Source organism: Tinamus guttatus, unplaced genomic scaffold, assembly GCF_059628265.1.
Source record: "Tinamus guttatus ecotype Peru unplaced genomic scaffold, ASM5962826v1 Tinamus_guttatus_pri_ptg001087l, whole genome shotgun sequence".
Classification (NCBI taxonomy): Eukaryota; Metazoa; Chordata; class Aves; order Tinamiformes; family Tinamidae; genus Tinamus; species Tinamus guttatus.
In genome coordinates, this window is record NW_028289621.1 from 3,194,529 (window position 1) to 3,206,788 (window position 12,260).

Sequence of the window (12,260 nt, forward strand, 5' to 3'; positions counted from 1 at the left end):
CAGTTTCCTCCAGCCTTCGAGATCAAGAAGAGTTTGCAGCTCATCTTGCAAGCTTTTGAGGCACTCCCTTGGCTATGTCCACTTCTGAGGCCATTCTTCATCTCCTTCAAGGACGTTTCGTATGTCTCCATATGTCTCAAGGGGAAGTGTCCTGCGCTGTGGTCTCCTCTGAGACTTCTGGGACACTTTGCTTCTTGGCCAGAGGGTCCGAGAAGAGTTTGTGTATCAATAGCAAAGGCTGAAAATCATTTCTCTTGTGGCGAGTTAGATATGAGAGTTGTTTTCTGCTGCCTCACTATTCTTCTCCTCCGAGCAACCCGTCAAAAGGCGAGCCTATATCCATGTGCCATCCAGATGATCGGATCCCGTTCCAGGAGCTCTGTGAATCAGTAGCCTGCTCTCGCTTTATTCCTCTGATCCCATACGCTAGACTTCATGTGCAGACTGTTGGTGTCAAATTGAACAGAGAGAGGTCGCACCTTGTTCCTGTCCAGTCTCCAGGGTCTCTGGAGTGTCACTAGAAGCCAGAGGTGCCACCAACTCCCTCCCTCAAACAGCTTCAGACTCCGTGAGGTCTCATCATGCATCAGAAGGCTCCGTGTTGCTGCTGATTTTTGTCTCCTCACAGTACCCCAAAGAGATTTTTTACCTGGTTTCATCATTATGAAATGGGGCTCTTCACATGCAGGAATAGCTTAGTCAAACTCATAAGGAATCTGAGGACAGCTAAATACCAAAATGCTGCAATATTGGGGGACATAGAGAGTATGCTGTGATGTATTTTAAGATGACCCTAAATTAGATTAAAGGGAAAAAGTCTGAAGTTTAGAGCAGTTCAGGATAATTAGAATGGAACTGCAAGCAAGGGAGTCAAACCTAAGGTAAGAACGGTGAAAAATACGTTTAATTTTGTCCTCGTAAAGGTATTTGCAGAACAACCAGGCTTTGCCCTGTTTGGGCAGGAGGAAGCAGGGGGATGCCCACCTGCTCCCACGCGCTGACCAGGACATATTGGAGCAAGCACAGACCCACCCAGCCCTGAGTATTTCATATATAGGTTTCTTTGGCAGGAGGAACAACCACATCAAAACAGCAACAGCCCTAGAGCCATCTGGCATCCTTGTTGTCTTGTCACATCTGTTACAACATCGGTCCTGCTTGGGGAGAGGGTTGGATCCAGTGACCTCCTGAGGCCCCTTCCACCCTAAATTACTCCATTAAATTAGCTCTGCTCCTCTACCAACCAGGAGAATTCTACTGAAAATTACTACTCTATATTTTCCCTCAGAAAAGCATACTTACCCTCCTTCCCAACAGAGATTTTAATTGCTTTATATGGCACAAAGAAGGATCAGCTGACTTTAACTTCTACCTTGAGTTCTACTGGATCCATGTCTGCCCCAGGAGCAGAGCTTTGCTCCAGGAGGCCAGTTAAAGCCTGGGATATCCCACAAAACCTGATATCCAATAACTTGGAAGTCAGGTAACTGATTCTTTAGAATGCTGGAGGCTCTCATTTTCTTGAAAAACTGAAAAAAAAATCAGCAAACTAAAATGAAACACCTCAATTTGGAAGAATTTGGAATGAAACTGAAGCAAGAGAGAGGCACTAGGGAAGACTGAGAGGAACTCAGGTGGGTCCTGCTGCTGCGCACTGACGTACTGCTTAGAGCAGGCCAGGTATCAGGACACCCTGTTGATACCACGAAGGTTGAAACCCACCCAAGCAAGCAAACCAAGCAGCCTTGGCAGCTTCCAGGGCCCGGGTGCGAGCACAGCACCGGGCAAACGTGTTCGTGAGCAGAGACACAACCCTGCTCCTAACTAACCACAGAGCCCCTGACGTTGGCTCAATCACATTGCACTGGCTTCTCAGAAAATAAAACAAAACGCAAGCCAATCAGTCACAAACCTCCTGCCTTCTTAGCTCCGCTGCCACATAATCAATCCCAGCCAGGTTCCTGGGCTTGCACCAGGACCTGTGGCCATCGGACTTGGCTCCCGGCACTCTCGCTGGCGAGGGCCGGGAATGGGATGTGCCTCTGCCTGCAGGCGCTGAGGTTGCCTTCCAAAAGCTGCATCTTTGCAGCAGAGCTGACAAACTCCACCACTATTTCTAATTCAAGTACCTAAAGGCTTTTATTTTTATTTTTTAGCTTGCTGGCTGCACTCATAGGGCTTATTTTCTATACACCACTGCACCCTATTGCTTACTTTATCAATACCACATATTCAAATCTAACAATTTAAAGTGGAGTATTACAGCTGTGCTGCTATTTTGTTTGTTTTATTCAGTTGTTGCTTAACACAAAACATTCTGACATTTTAAGTCATATCCCACTAAGATAAACAACTAACATATGTCATGAATTCCAGCAGAAATGATTCCCAAGTGGTTCTGCAGCAAGGTTTTAACCAGTGTATTAAAGGCTCTCCTTAAATTGTTTGCTGGTGAATTTAAGTGCCCCGTTTCCCCACAGCAGCCATCCCTAAGGATTCAAGGGCAGGTGTGAGGGAATCCGTTCAGCTATCCCAGCTCGGCAGCAGTTTATGGGGGTTTTTCTTCCTCCTGTATGCAAGTAATTGGACTGAGAGCTCCTATGAACATCCCACAAACATCGTGCCTGCTAAATAATCTGACAGTTTAATTGCGCGGGATAGCACAGACCTATGTCTAAAGACACATGTGTGCACGAATCCGCACACTTATGTTTGCAGGATATGAAAGGAATGGGAGGGAGAGCCCGTTCTGTTCCCTGCCAAGCCTGGGTTTCTGCAGTGGTTGTGTCCTACGAGCAGTTACAACAATAAAGAGTTATTTGGCCCAGCCAACCCTGCGCTTACCCATTCACATCATTTCAAAGAGATTAATGTACTTAACCAAGTCCTACTCATATTAATGAGATCAGTTATGAATGCAACAATGTTGCTATACATCATGGCTAACAAAGCCCTAATGAAAGCACAGAATTACCACGTCACATTCACAGCTTTTCCCCTGAATGCTTTCCTGGTGGTAGCGTTCTTCATCTTGTGCAATACTATACATCTTTTCTTATAGCTGATGCATCTGGTCTAATGCAACTGAGTGGATGTGTGACACGAGGCCAGAAAGGCACAATTGATCACAACTTCACAGTCTCCATTGGCAGAGCAGCGAGAACAAGTTTGTCTATTCAAACCCTCCCCCTGCTCCCAAAGACAGAAAAATATGCTTGTTCCAGTCCAAAATCTGTGGAAATCAGAGACCACATAATCCCGAGAGCAGCCCTGATCTTACTGCAGTACCTGGGCCCTTGGAAAGGTCCTTGCACGCGGGCTCAGCACCGCTGTCAGGGTTAGAGTCGACCAGATGGGCTTAGCATGTGCTAAGCAAACTTGAATCTGCCTGCGCAGAGCTGTGGAGATGCGGCCAAAGAGCCAGTTTATTCACAAAAATCAAAGCTCAGCTGCAAATGCTTCAGGAAGGCAGACAATAGAGCCCCTCTCATTCTGTGGGAAAGAAATATCCAACCACGAACTTATTTTACCAGTCACAGTGCACGGTTCGTGGCACCCATCAGCAGCCAGACACAGCTCAGATGCAATCACATCCCTGCACTGCTGTAACATCTGTTTTCTTCTCATTAGTGCTGACCATGTTCTGCAAAGGAAGAAACTATTTAACATCCTTAAACTTTTCAATGCTTGACCTGAGGCATTACATGAAAAGCTTCAGTTTTTAGAAGTGAAAGGTATATAGAATCACCCACCAGTCAATCCTGGAAATTCTGGTCCCTGATTAACGTTAAGTTTTAAAGAAAGTGCCAGAACCTCATTCCGGTTTTAGCAGAGCCCGCTGAAGCACACACCTTGGGCGAAGCAGCGAGGAGCTCTCAGGAGAAGCCTGGAATCCCTCCAGAAGCTGAATCAACACAAGGAACCACACACGCAACCTCATTCCTCTTCTCAAGCTTTCTGATTACCCCCAGCACCTCAGGACCTTTCAGCCACGATGCTCCTACCTTACGCAAACCAGGAGACAAGGGGGACTTATCTGGATGGGAGACACAACCACACCGAGGAAGCTTTGCAGATGGAATGAATCCCATCATTCCTGGAAACACATCATGAACGATGACATGAAGGTTACTTAGGAACAGCTCAGATCCAACAGGAATGGCTGGTGACAGAAGCATTCAAAGGTCACGTTTGGACCCAAGAACTCCGACTGTTGCACTGGGATCTCTGTGACCTGGACCAGTTCCTCCCTCTGCTGCTCTTCCCGGCTGCTACCCCAACAGGTTCCCATCTCTGCAAGTTCCCTGCTTCAACACTCAGCAGCTGAGCCAGGAAGCTACCAGGGAAGCAATGGGCCAGCGGAGCAGGATGGAGAGCACCGCACTCCACGAGTTTTCAACCCCAGCTGATGTTGCGATGCTCACGGAGCCCTCCCCATCCGTGCACGCTGCAGGACGCGTCTCGGCACTCGGGCTTTTGGCCACTGGCACTTTCTAGCGAGCTAGTCCGGAATTCCCGAATGGAAATAACATCAGTGCCAGTCACTACACTGACAGCCCTGACGCTCGCCAGCTGCACGGAGCACCCCTGAAATCGTCTTGCTCGGACACCCCCGGGGTCATCCTCTGAAGGATCGCTAAAGTAGGGCTTCCCAGGATGTTCTTTGTCAAAAATTGTTAGTGCATTTGTCCCTACAATAATTCCAGTATTAAAAAGGCAAAACCAGTAGTTTGAACCAAGGACACAACATTTTGCATGCCTGAACAAATGCACTTTCTTAAAAGTTATATGTAAAGCAAGAAGATGCCCTTTCTCTAGATAATCTTCACCTTTAGCTTCTCCTGTTTCCAGGAGTGACGTGGTATTAATCTGCCACAGCACAGAGCTGAAAACCATGACTTAAACCTCACTCTGAATCGTTATAGAGTTGTTAAGCTTCTCTGGATCTTGTCTAGGGGGAAATGCTGGTGAGAAAAGAGCACAGACGCAAGACTATGGTCAAGAATACGTTATCTGTATTTTTATCACTGTGGCTTCTTAGCAGGGAAGTGCCCAAGGAACTAGACAGGTTAAAGATGTATGAAAGAAGAGTGAGGATCTGCAAATAATCTATAGTCTTAACTTTACCAGAGTAGTTCAAGTGCTGACAATGTTGTCACAGAAAAGAGACTGAGATCGTACACAGAGTTCATACATTTGTTATGGCATCATCTTCCTTCCTCCCTTCCCCCATTTTGGAGGAAATCACAGAGAAATTCTGGGGGAAATCAGAGCAATTTAATCATTTTCTGGTGAGCCTTTCTTTCGGGACAGACCCCTGTGCTCCAGGATCCAGGAAATGTTCTTGCTCTGTATTTATTGAGTGCTCATCACCATGGTTTCTGAGCACAATGAGGCTCTATCGCCCTTCATACATCTGCGTTTCTGAGAATTCCTGGACTTTGGGGAATTGCGTGTGGCCAACACAAAAGAACCAATTGTTCCAGGGCTCCGGAGTCAGATGGATGTATCTTCTCTTTTAGTCCGGGAGGAAGCAAGCAGGAAAAGTTGCTATTGTGACCTGTATATATACATATATATAAAAGCCCTGCTGTATCATCAGCACCACCACGTAACAAGAGGAGAGAGGCAGAAACTGCGGAGCTTGGAGGAGTCACACTTGGCACATTATTCCCAAGGCTCCAGGTAAAGGCAGGCATCTACACAGACTCCAGCTATCCCAGTGAAAGGAATTTAATTTTCATTTCAACAAAGAAAAGCCCAACATTTACAGCCCTAAAACCAACAAGTTCTCATCAAGGACTTTCCTCAGCAGGAAGGACTGCCAAAGTAGTAGGAACCAAATTGTTGTCAGCTTAAGGACAGCCATCTGCTCAGCCTCTTCCAGCTGCCATGCCCCGAATCAAAGACGGGTAACAGGCATTTATGGTTCTCACCAAGCTCAATATGAAAAAAATTGAGGAAGGAAAAAAAAACCCAAACCAAAAAGCAAAAACCAAACAAACCAGGAAAGCAGCCCTGCAGGGATCTAACTGGGAACAGAGATGAAAGTAGGAGAAAAAGCAACCAGTTTTTTTAAAACAGTGTTTTTTAAAGAGCCCTATTGACATCTGCTTTGTAAATGTTCTGTCATTATTTATAACCTCAAGAGCACGGAATTGTCTCTGTAGTTACAACCATGCTACTCCCATATTTTGGCTTTGCTAGCAAAGACCCAGCAGCATTTTTACTGTTGCTCTGGGAATAGAGATCTAACATTTCGTACACAGTTTATTTAAAAGTGGACTAATTTAACATTCTTGATGGTTCCTTTTAGCACAACTGTTGCTAATTACCAGCTCCAGAATGATTTGTTAATCTGGGAGCTAAAGTGGTTCCACAGCAGCATAAATACAGCAAGGCCAATGGAGGGAGGGAGGAAAGAGATGCATTGGAGCGGGTCAAGTTTTAGTGACCTAAAACAAACTATGTGACAGGTGGAGTTGGTAACACACAGGATAAACTGGAGCTGCAAAGAGAGTCATTCTGCTCCTTGAAAAGTGGAAAAATAGTTAAAATAGTTTTAAATAGGGAAGACCTAGCCCCATGGGACACAACTTTGTCCTCAGTAAGAATAAAAATTATAAAAAACGCCGTGACCTGACCTGGGTTTCACCTTTCCTTCCAGAGAAGCCGAGGCTCCCCATGGGCGACCCCAGCTCCAGCACCAACCTGGGTGAGGGCACCAGGCCCCCCTCGTGCCAGCTCCGGTTTAGAACTGCCTCTCCCCAGGCCAGACTGTGCTCACCGGCAAAGACTAAAGGTTTTTTTTTTTTTTTTTTTTACAGAAATAAGAACTTTTAGGAAAAGAATCTTGTTATCTCTGACATGTAGAAACGCGCTCACCCATCACACCCGGTCCTTGGAGAAGCGGATGAGCAGGATGTGGAGAGCCAAAGCCTCCTGCAACGTCGGCCTCGCGCGCGCTTGATCACTGGTGAAATGACTTGAAAGTTTATAAAGTCAACGTCAGGGAAATGTTAGTGGTGCCCCAAGAGGAAAGCACATCATCTTCCTGCTGGAAATTTATGGTTCATCCACTTTTCCTCTTCAAGAGGCTCTTTGGAGACCAAAGATTTGTACAATTTTCCCATTACCGAAGTCCTGAAGAGAGGAGTGTTATCGATGCCATGGCACGAGTTTTGTTTGTTTTTTTTAATGATTCATTGGGCCTCTCTCAAAGCACATTTCCCCACATGGATGCCTAAAACAGCCAGAGCCGCACAGCAAAGAAAGGTTGTTTTTTTGTTGTTGTTTTTTATTTCTTTCTTGATTTACCTCTAGTCACAAAGCCAAGGTCTGCAGGTGCTGCTACATAGGGCTCTACCTAATAACTGCTGCGGCCACAGGAAGGTGCTTGGGCTACGTGTAGCTGCCCTGGCTTCTGCTCAGGCTGCCTCATATGATGGATACCGCTGGCCACAGATCCCAGGGGAACAACTCTGGGATTCGGGATACTTTTTCCACAGTACGCCATCTTGCTCTTCCTTGTTTTTTAGAAAATAAAATATGTGCACACTTATAATGCAGTTTTTTTCCCCACGCTGCTTTGAAGAGTAAGCCGGTGCTTGCAAACAGGAACCATCCCACCAATGTCCCTAGGAAAATGACCTGTCACTGTGGCAATTTGGCACATCACCCTCACTTAAAGGGACCCAAGGCCTGATTTCCAGGAGGACGTGCAATTGGGAGCAAAGTGCTGCATTTCTGGATCTATTTCACCTTACTACATTCAGGGAACATGCAGCAAAATTGGGCAAAGGGCTGCACGTTGCCGAAGCAGTACAGAAGAATTACAAGTTTTCATTTAGGGCAAAGATGAGAAGAGTGGTCTCTATAGTTGGTCGACTTTCAGCAACTATTCTCACAATAATATAATTCTCGGCACATCTGCCACTATAAAACCAGTATTTAGACCGTGCGACGGACGAGCCCGATTCTATCGAACATCTGCCTGCTGCACTCAATTTAAACCGCTCACACACAGCAGAAAGTTGCTACTTATACAACTGACTTGCAAAGATACTGGAATAGACTTCAAGGAGTCAGCGCAGGAGGATCTGGAACCCGACTGCGAGTCGTCTGAGCACCAGCCTCAAACTGCTTCTAAAAACGACGGACCACATTGAGCTGGAATCACTCAGGGCGTCTGTACCAAATGCATCATACTTGTCAACATTCGGAGGGGAAGAATCCTGGGAGTTTCATGAAGCTATTTCTTGGAGCCCAGCCACGGTGAAACATTTTCCACTGTGAAATTGTGATGTTTTCAGGGAACAAGGGAAACTCATGAGGCCAGGAAGGCTGAAGAGGAAAAGTAATGATAGTGAGGAGGATTCTAAGTGCAATTGGGGCTTGACAAGCTTGGGGAGCACGAAGCCATACACAGAGCAGATTTAATTGTGCCCTTCCCTCCCTCTCATCCTAGATGATGCCATGTGGAAGGCAGGTCCTCTCCTTGCCTTCAAACGGTGCCACACCAGTTTTACCAAAGGTGCAAGGTGTGCACGTTCCCTTGGCTCACAAGCACCTCACATTTTCCTGGTCAAACTTACTGGAGGGTTGACTGCTAAGCAAGTATCTTTAATTATTTTTAAATTGTTCTAAAGCCTCTCATACCTGACTGTTTTGCTTAAAATAGCAGCTTCTGCTATCAGGGGAGAAACATCAGCGGTAGCAACAGTTTCATTGAAAGACACAAAGAAAATCCAGTCACCGAGTGCTGAACAAGAGATGCCTCCATGTGCGGTTTTGAATCAAGCTGAGTAAACTATAAAGCAAAGTCCTGTCTACCTCCTGGGCCTCTCCTCTGCTCACATCTCTGCTTATCCATGGCTCTCCAAGGAGAAACTTCAATTCTCGCTCCTTTTCATGCCTATTCTGGCTCATTTCTAACTACGTCTCATCCCTCCTCAAACTCCATCCCCTTCTGCACTGTTTTACGTACAGAGAATGTTCAGGAACTCCACTGAGTTTCTCAACCAAGGTGAATTTTCAAACAGTTAATGGCAACTGGATTCATTTTTCTCTCTGCACAGGCACGGACCTGTGCTCCTCTAGACAGCAAGCTCTTCTCCAAGGACTCTAAAGAGAAGGCCATCTTCACATCCCAATGTCAGGACTGGAGACTCATGAAAAGACATTTGAAATTCAATTATTAATCTAAAAAGAGGCAGGATTAGGAATAGGCAGGAATAGACAATTTGGGAAAAACTCATTTTTAGTTTTAAAAAGTCAAGGGTTTCAGAGAACAGCCGCTGTGCGAAGGGTTGAGCTTCCAGCCTCCAGAATACAACTGCTGGGGACCTCAGAAGGAGGCTGGTGACAAGAGCGTGTCAGACACCCCGGTTCAGAGCACGTGTCCTTGCTGTCCTCCCGCTCCCTGCACCCCGGGGCTCACCCCGTGCTGCGGGACAGCCTCAAACCCAGGGAACGGAGCTCCCCGCCGCGCTCCCGCCATCACCAGTGGCAGCAACGAGGCCCCTTTCCTGCTGCTTCTAGCAGATGCTCTCCTGTCTCCAGTTATCCTGGCCCATCTTACATGTTTCTTATGCACGTGCAGACCTCAGGATACCTCCGGAGAGCTGCCTTTGCAGGCAGAGTCTCAGTAGTTCCCAATGGACTTCCCGCAGTTTCTGCGCCATGAGGCAGTAAATGACCCTCAAGCCTGGCCCCTGGTTCCAGGCTGGCCCCTGTGGACCCATCTGAGACAGTTTCCACCTGGTAACATTTCCGAATTACAGAATACACAATTCCAAGCCTCAACCAGGAAAAGGTGCACTTACAACTGCATTATGATCCAGCTGCACAACGGGACTCTCTACCTCAGGAAGCAGCACTGTCATGCACAGTCTGACTGCAAGGTCTGAAACGAGGCGAGCAGACCACAGAAGTCATTTGTCATCTGAGCATAAGGGACCAGGAGACTTGAAGAATGATGCTCTCCAGAGGACCAGAGGACACAGCACAAAACCTCATTCCACACCACGACAGCAGAGAGGTCCAGCTGTACCCAACACCTGCACCTCCAGGAAGCTCAACATGCCTGTGGGTTGAGCACAGATCCTCATTTTTATAAGTGTCAGTCACAGATAAATATTGCACTTTTGCAGTATTTTTCTTCACTCTCTTTATACAAGCTCTTTGCAATAATACAACTCTTAACATGGGTTCTGAATCCATCTGTGACTGAGAAGGCCAGTGCAATCAATGTTTTGTAATGCAGACGTGTTCACAGCTGATTTCTAAAACTACTAAGAAAAGCAAATTCACTATTTTAATCCAAAAGAGACATATAGAACAAAAATATAGGTATATATGCACAAGCAACATCCTTGAATTACCTTAGAACCTCTCCAATAAGGAAGAGTCAAAGACAAAATTACCAAGAAACATTAATTTGAGTAAACTTATTAGAAAATATTAGCACTACTGGAATTAATAATCTGGAAGAAAATCAACATTAGAAAGAAGCTATTATAAGGCACTGATGCCACTTTTTTCAACACACACACAATTCTGTATTAACCACGTTCCGTCAGTCTTCTGTAAAAAGAGCAAATGGGGCAGGAACAAGCAAAGCCAGGACTCACCATCAGGCCCTTCGCTACCTTTACTCCTTTTATTTCGTCGGACGCGTCTACCTTCTTCTCCAACGTGCAACTTTTCTTCGGGATGGAAGAAGTTCAGCAAAGCCAGCTGCAGGAACAAGAACAAGATTAAGCATCCTTGGAAGCAAAGAGGCTTCACTGCCAGTTCCTTCCAAACGCAACAGCACCTTAAACACATGGGAAGGCTCAAGGGAGATGCTGGAGACCATCGTGTTCAGGATATTCAGATACGTAATGCAAAACAGTGGATAAAGTTGGGAATTTCGTGCAAGAACTGTAACATCTCCTCAGCCTGCAGCAGGATTTTGCATTTCTGCAAGGGAATGGTCCCTGTGGGCTGATCTATACTGAAAACATTAGTTATCTGCCATTCTCCTCAGAGCAGCACGCAGCTTCCCTCACTATACACAAGTCACCTTGGAAGCACTGAAAAACATCTGAAGATTCGATTGCAATAACGAACGCAATTCAAAGGAGAAGCAGCACGTCCCAACCTCGAGTGAAAACAGGGCCCCTGTCAACAGGGCAGCGCCTGGCCCAAAGGCCTCTGAAGTGGAGAAAAAGATGAGAAAAAGACACATCGAATCTGCAGGCAGCAGCAGGAATCGCTAGAGGAGCAGAGTTTGGAAATCGGAGCGGGACAGTCGCCCCTTTGAGCCTTGTTTGCAGAAAGGAGCCCCACGTTCTGCTCACGTGCGGCTCCGGCCCGGGCGCAGGTTTCAGGAGGAAAAGTTTTATGGAGTGACTCAGGAAAAATGCTCATGGCACTAAAGACACTGCGACAGTTATTAAATGCCCATATTCCTACCCAGAACCTTGACTTTGCCAGTCTTTCAGCTCCAAGAGAGACACTCCTCAGCCTGGTGACTCCCCGATGACAAACCCTGCGGGGCCAAAGCAGCGCTGGATGCTGCAGAAGATGCTGCTGATGCGGAGGCTGCTTAAGCCAGCGGTCCTGAAGGTCCCTACCCAAAGTAAGGACCATTAACAGCTGCTCTGCCGTGCAGGAAAACCATCAGCACCACTTCCGAGGGCTGTCGCTGCGTGGCTATCCCATCTGAGAGAAATTTGAATAAGTAAAAGCACTGAAAATTACATGTTTGTGGGACCAGCATGTTAAAACATGCAGCTTCACTCAAAAAGAAAAAAAAAAATCTGACCAACTTCAATGAAGTGACACGAGCTGTTTCTGGCACTAATGCTGAAATGAAACCTTCCAGTCCAAGAAGGTTTTGTAATGGCACTGGTGGTGTAATGGCACTCACTGCTGCAAAACAAACACGTTTCATTTTATTGCTATTGTGAATGCAATTTTAATACAACATCCAGCATTTTGAAAAGCAAGAGCTCAGCATTAAGTTCATCCAAGCCTAAAACCCACCCCAGCCGTACAAGTCTGCCCATCCCAATGTGCTGGTGTGGACAGAGCTGCAGAAATCCGTGCAGGTTTTAGGAGCACAAACGCATCTGGCTTCAAACAACAACCTCTGCTGAAATGTGGTGCCTTTTTTCATTGTGGAAACTCAACACAGAATGGGAAACAGAGGCTGGCAAAATATTTGGGGGCCATCCCACTGTCCACTCACCTCAATTACTGCCACAATGTAGATT

General features: G+C 46.4%; 1 protein-coding gene across 2 annotated transcripts in view; it reads right to left on the reverse strand.

The window, feature by feature from the left end:
* Positions 1–12,260, reverse strand: part of EDA (ectodysplasin A) — a 71,070-nt gene that overhangs the window by 19,010 nt on the left and 39,800 nt on the right. For both annotated transcript variants that reach the window (XM_088538449.1, XM_088538448.1), the window contains exon 2: positions 10,632–10,737. In XM_088538449.1, coding sequence (XP_088394575.1) covers positions 10,632–10,737 — 106 coding nt within the window. The remainder of the gene's footprint in view (positions 1–10,631; positions 10,738–12,260) is intronic.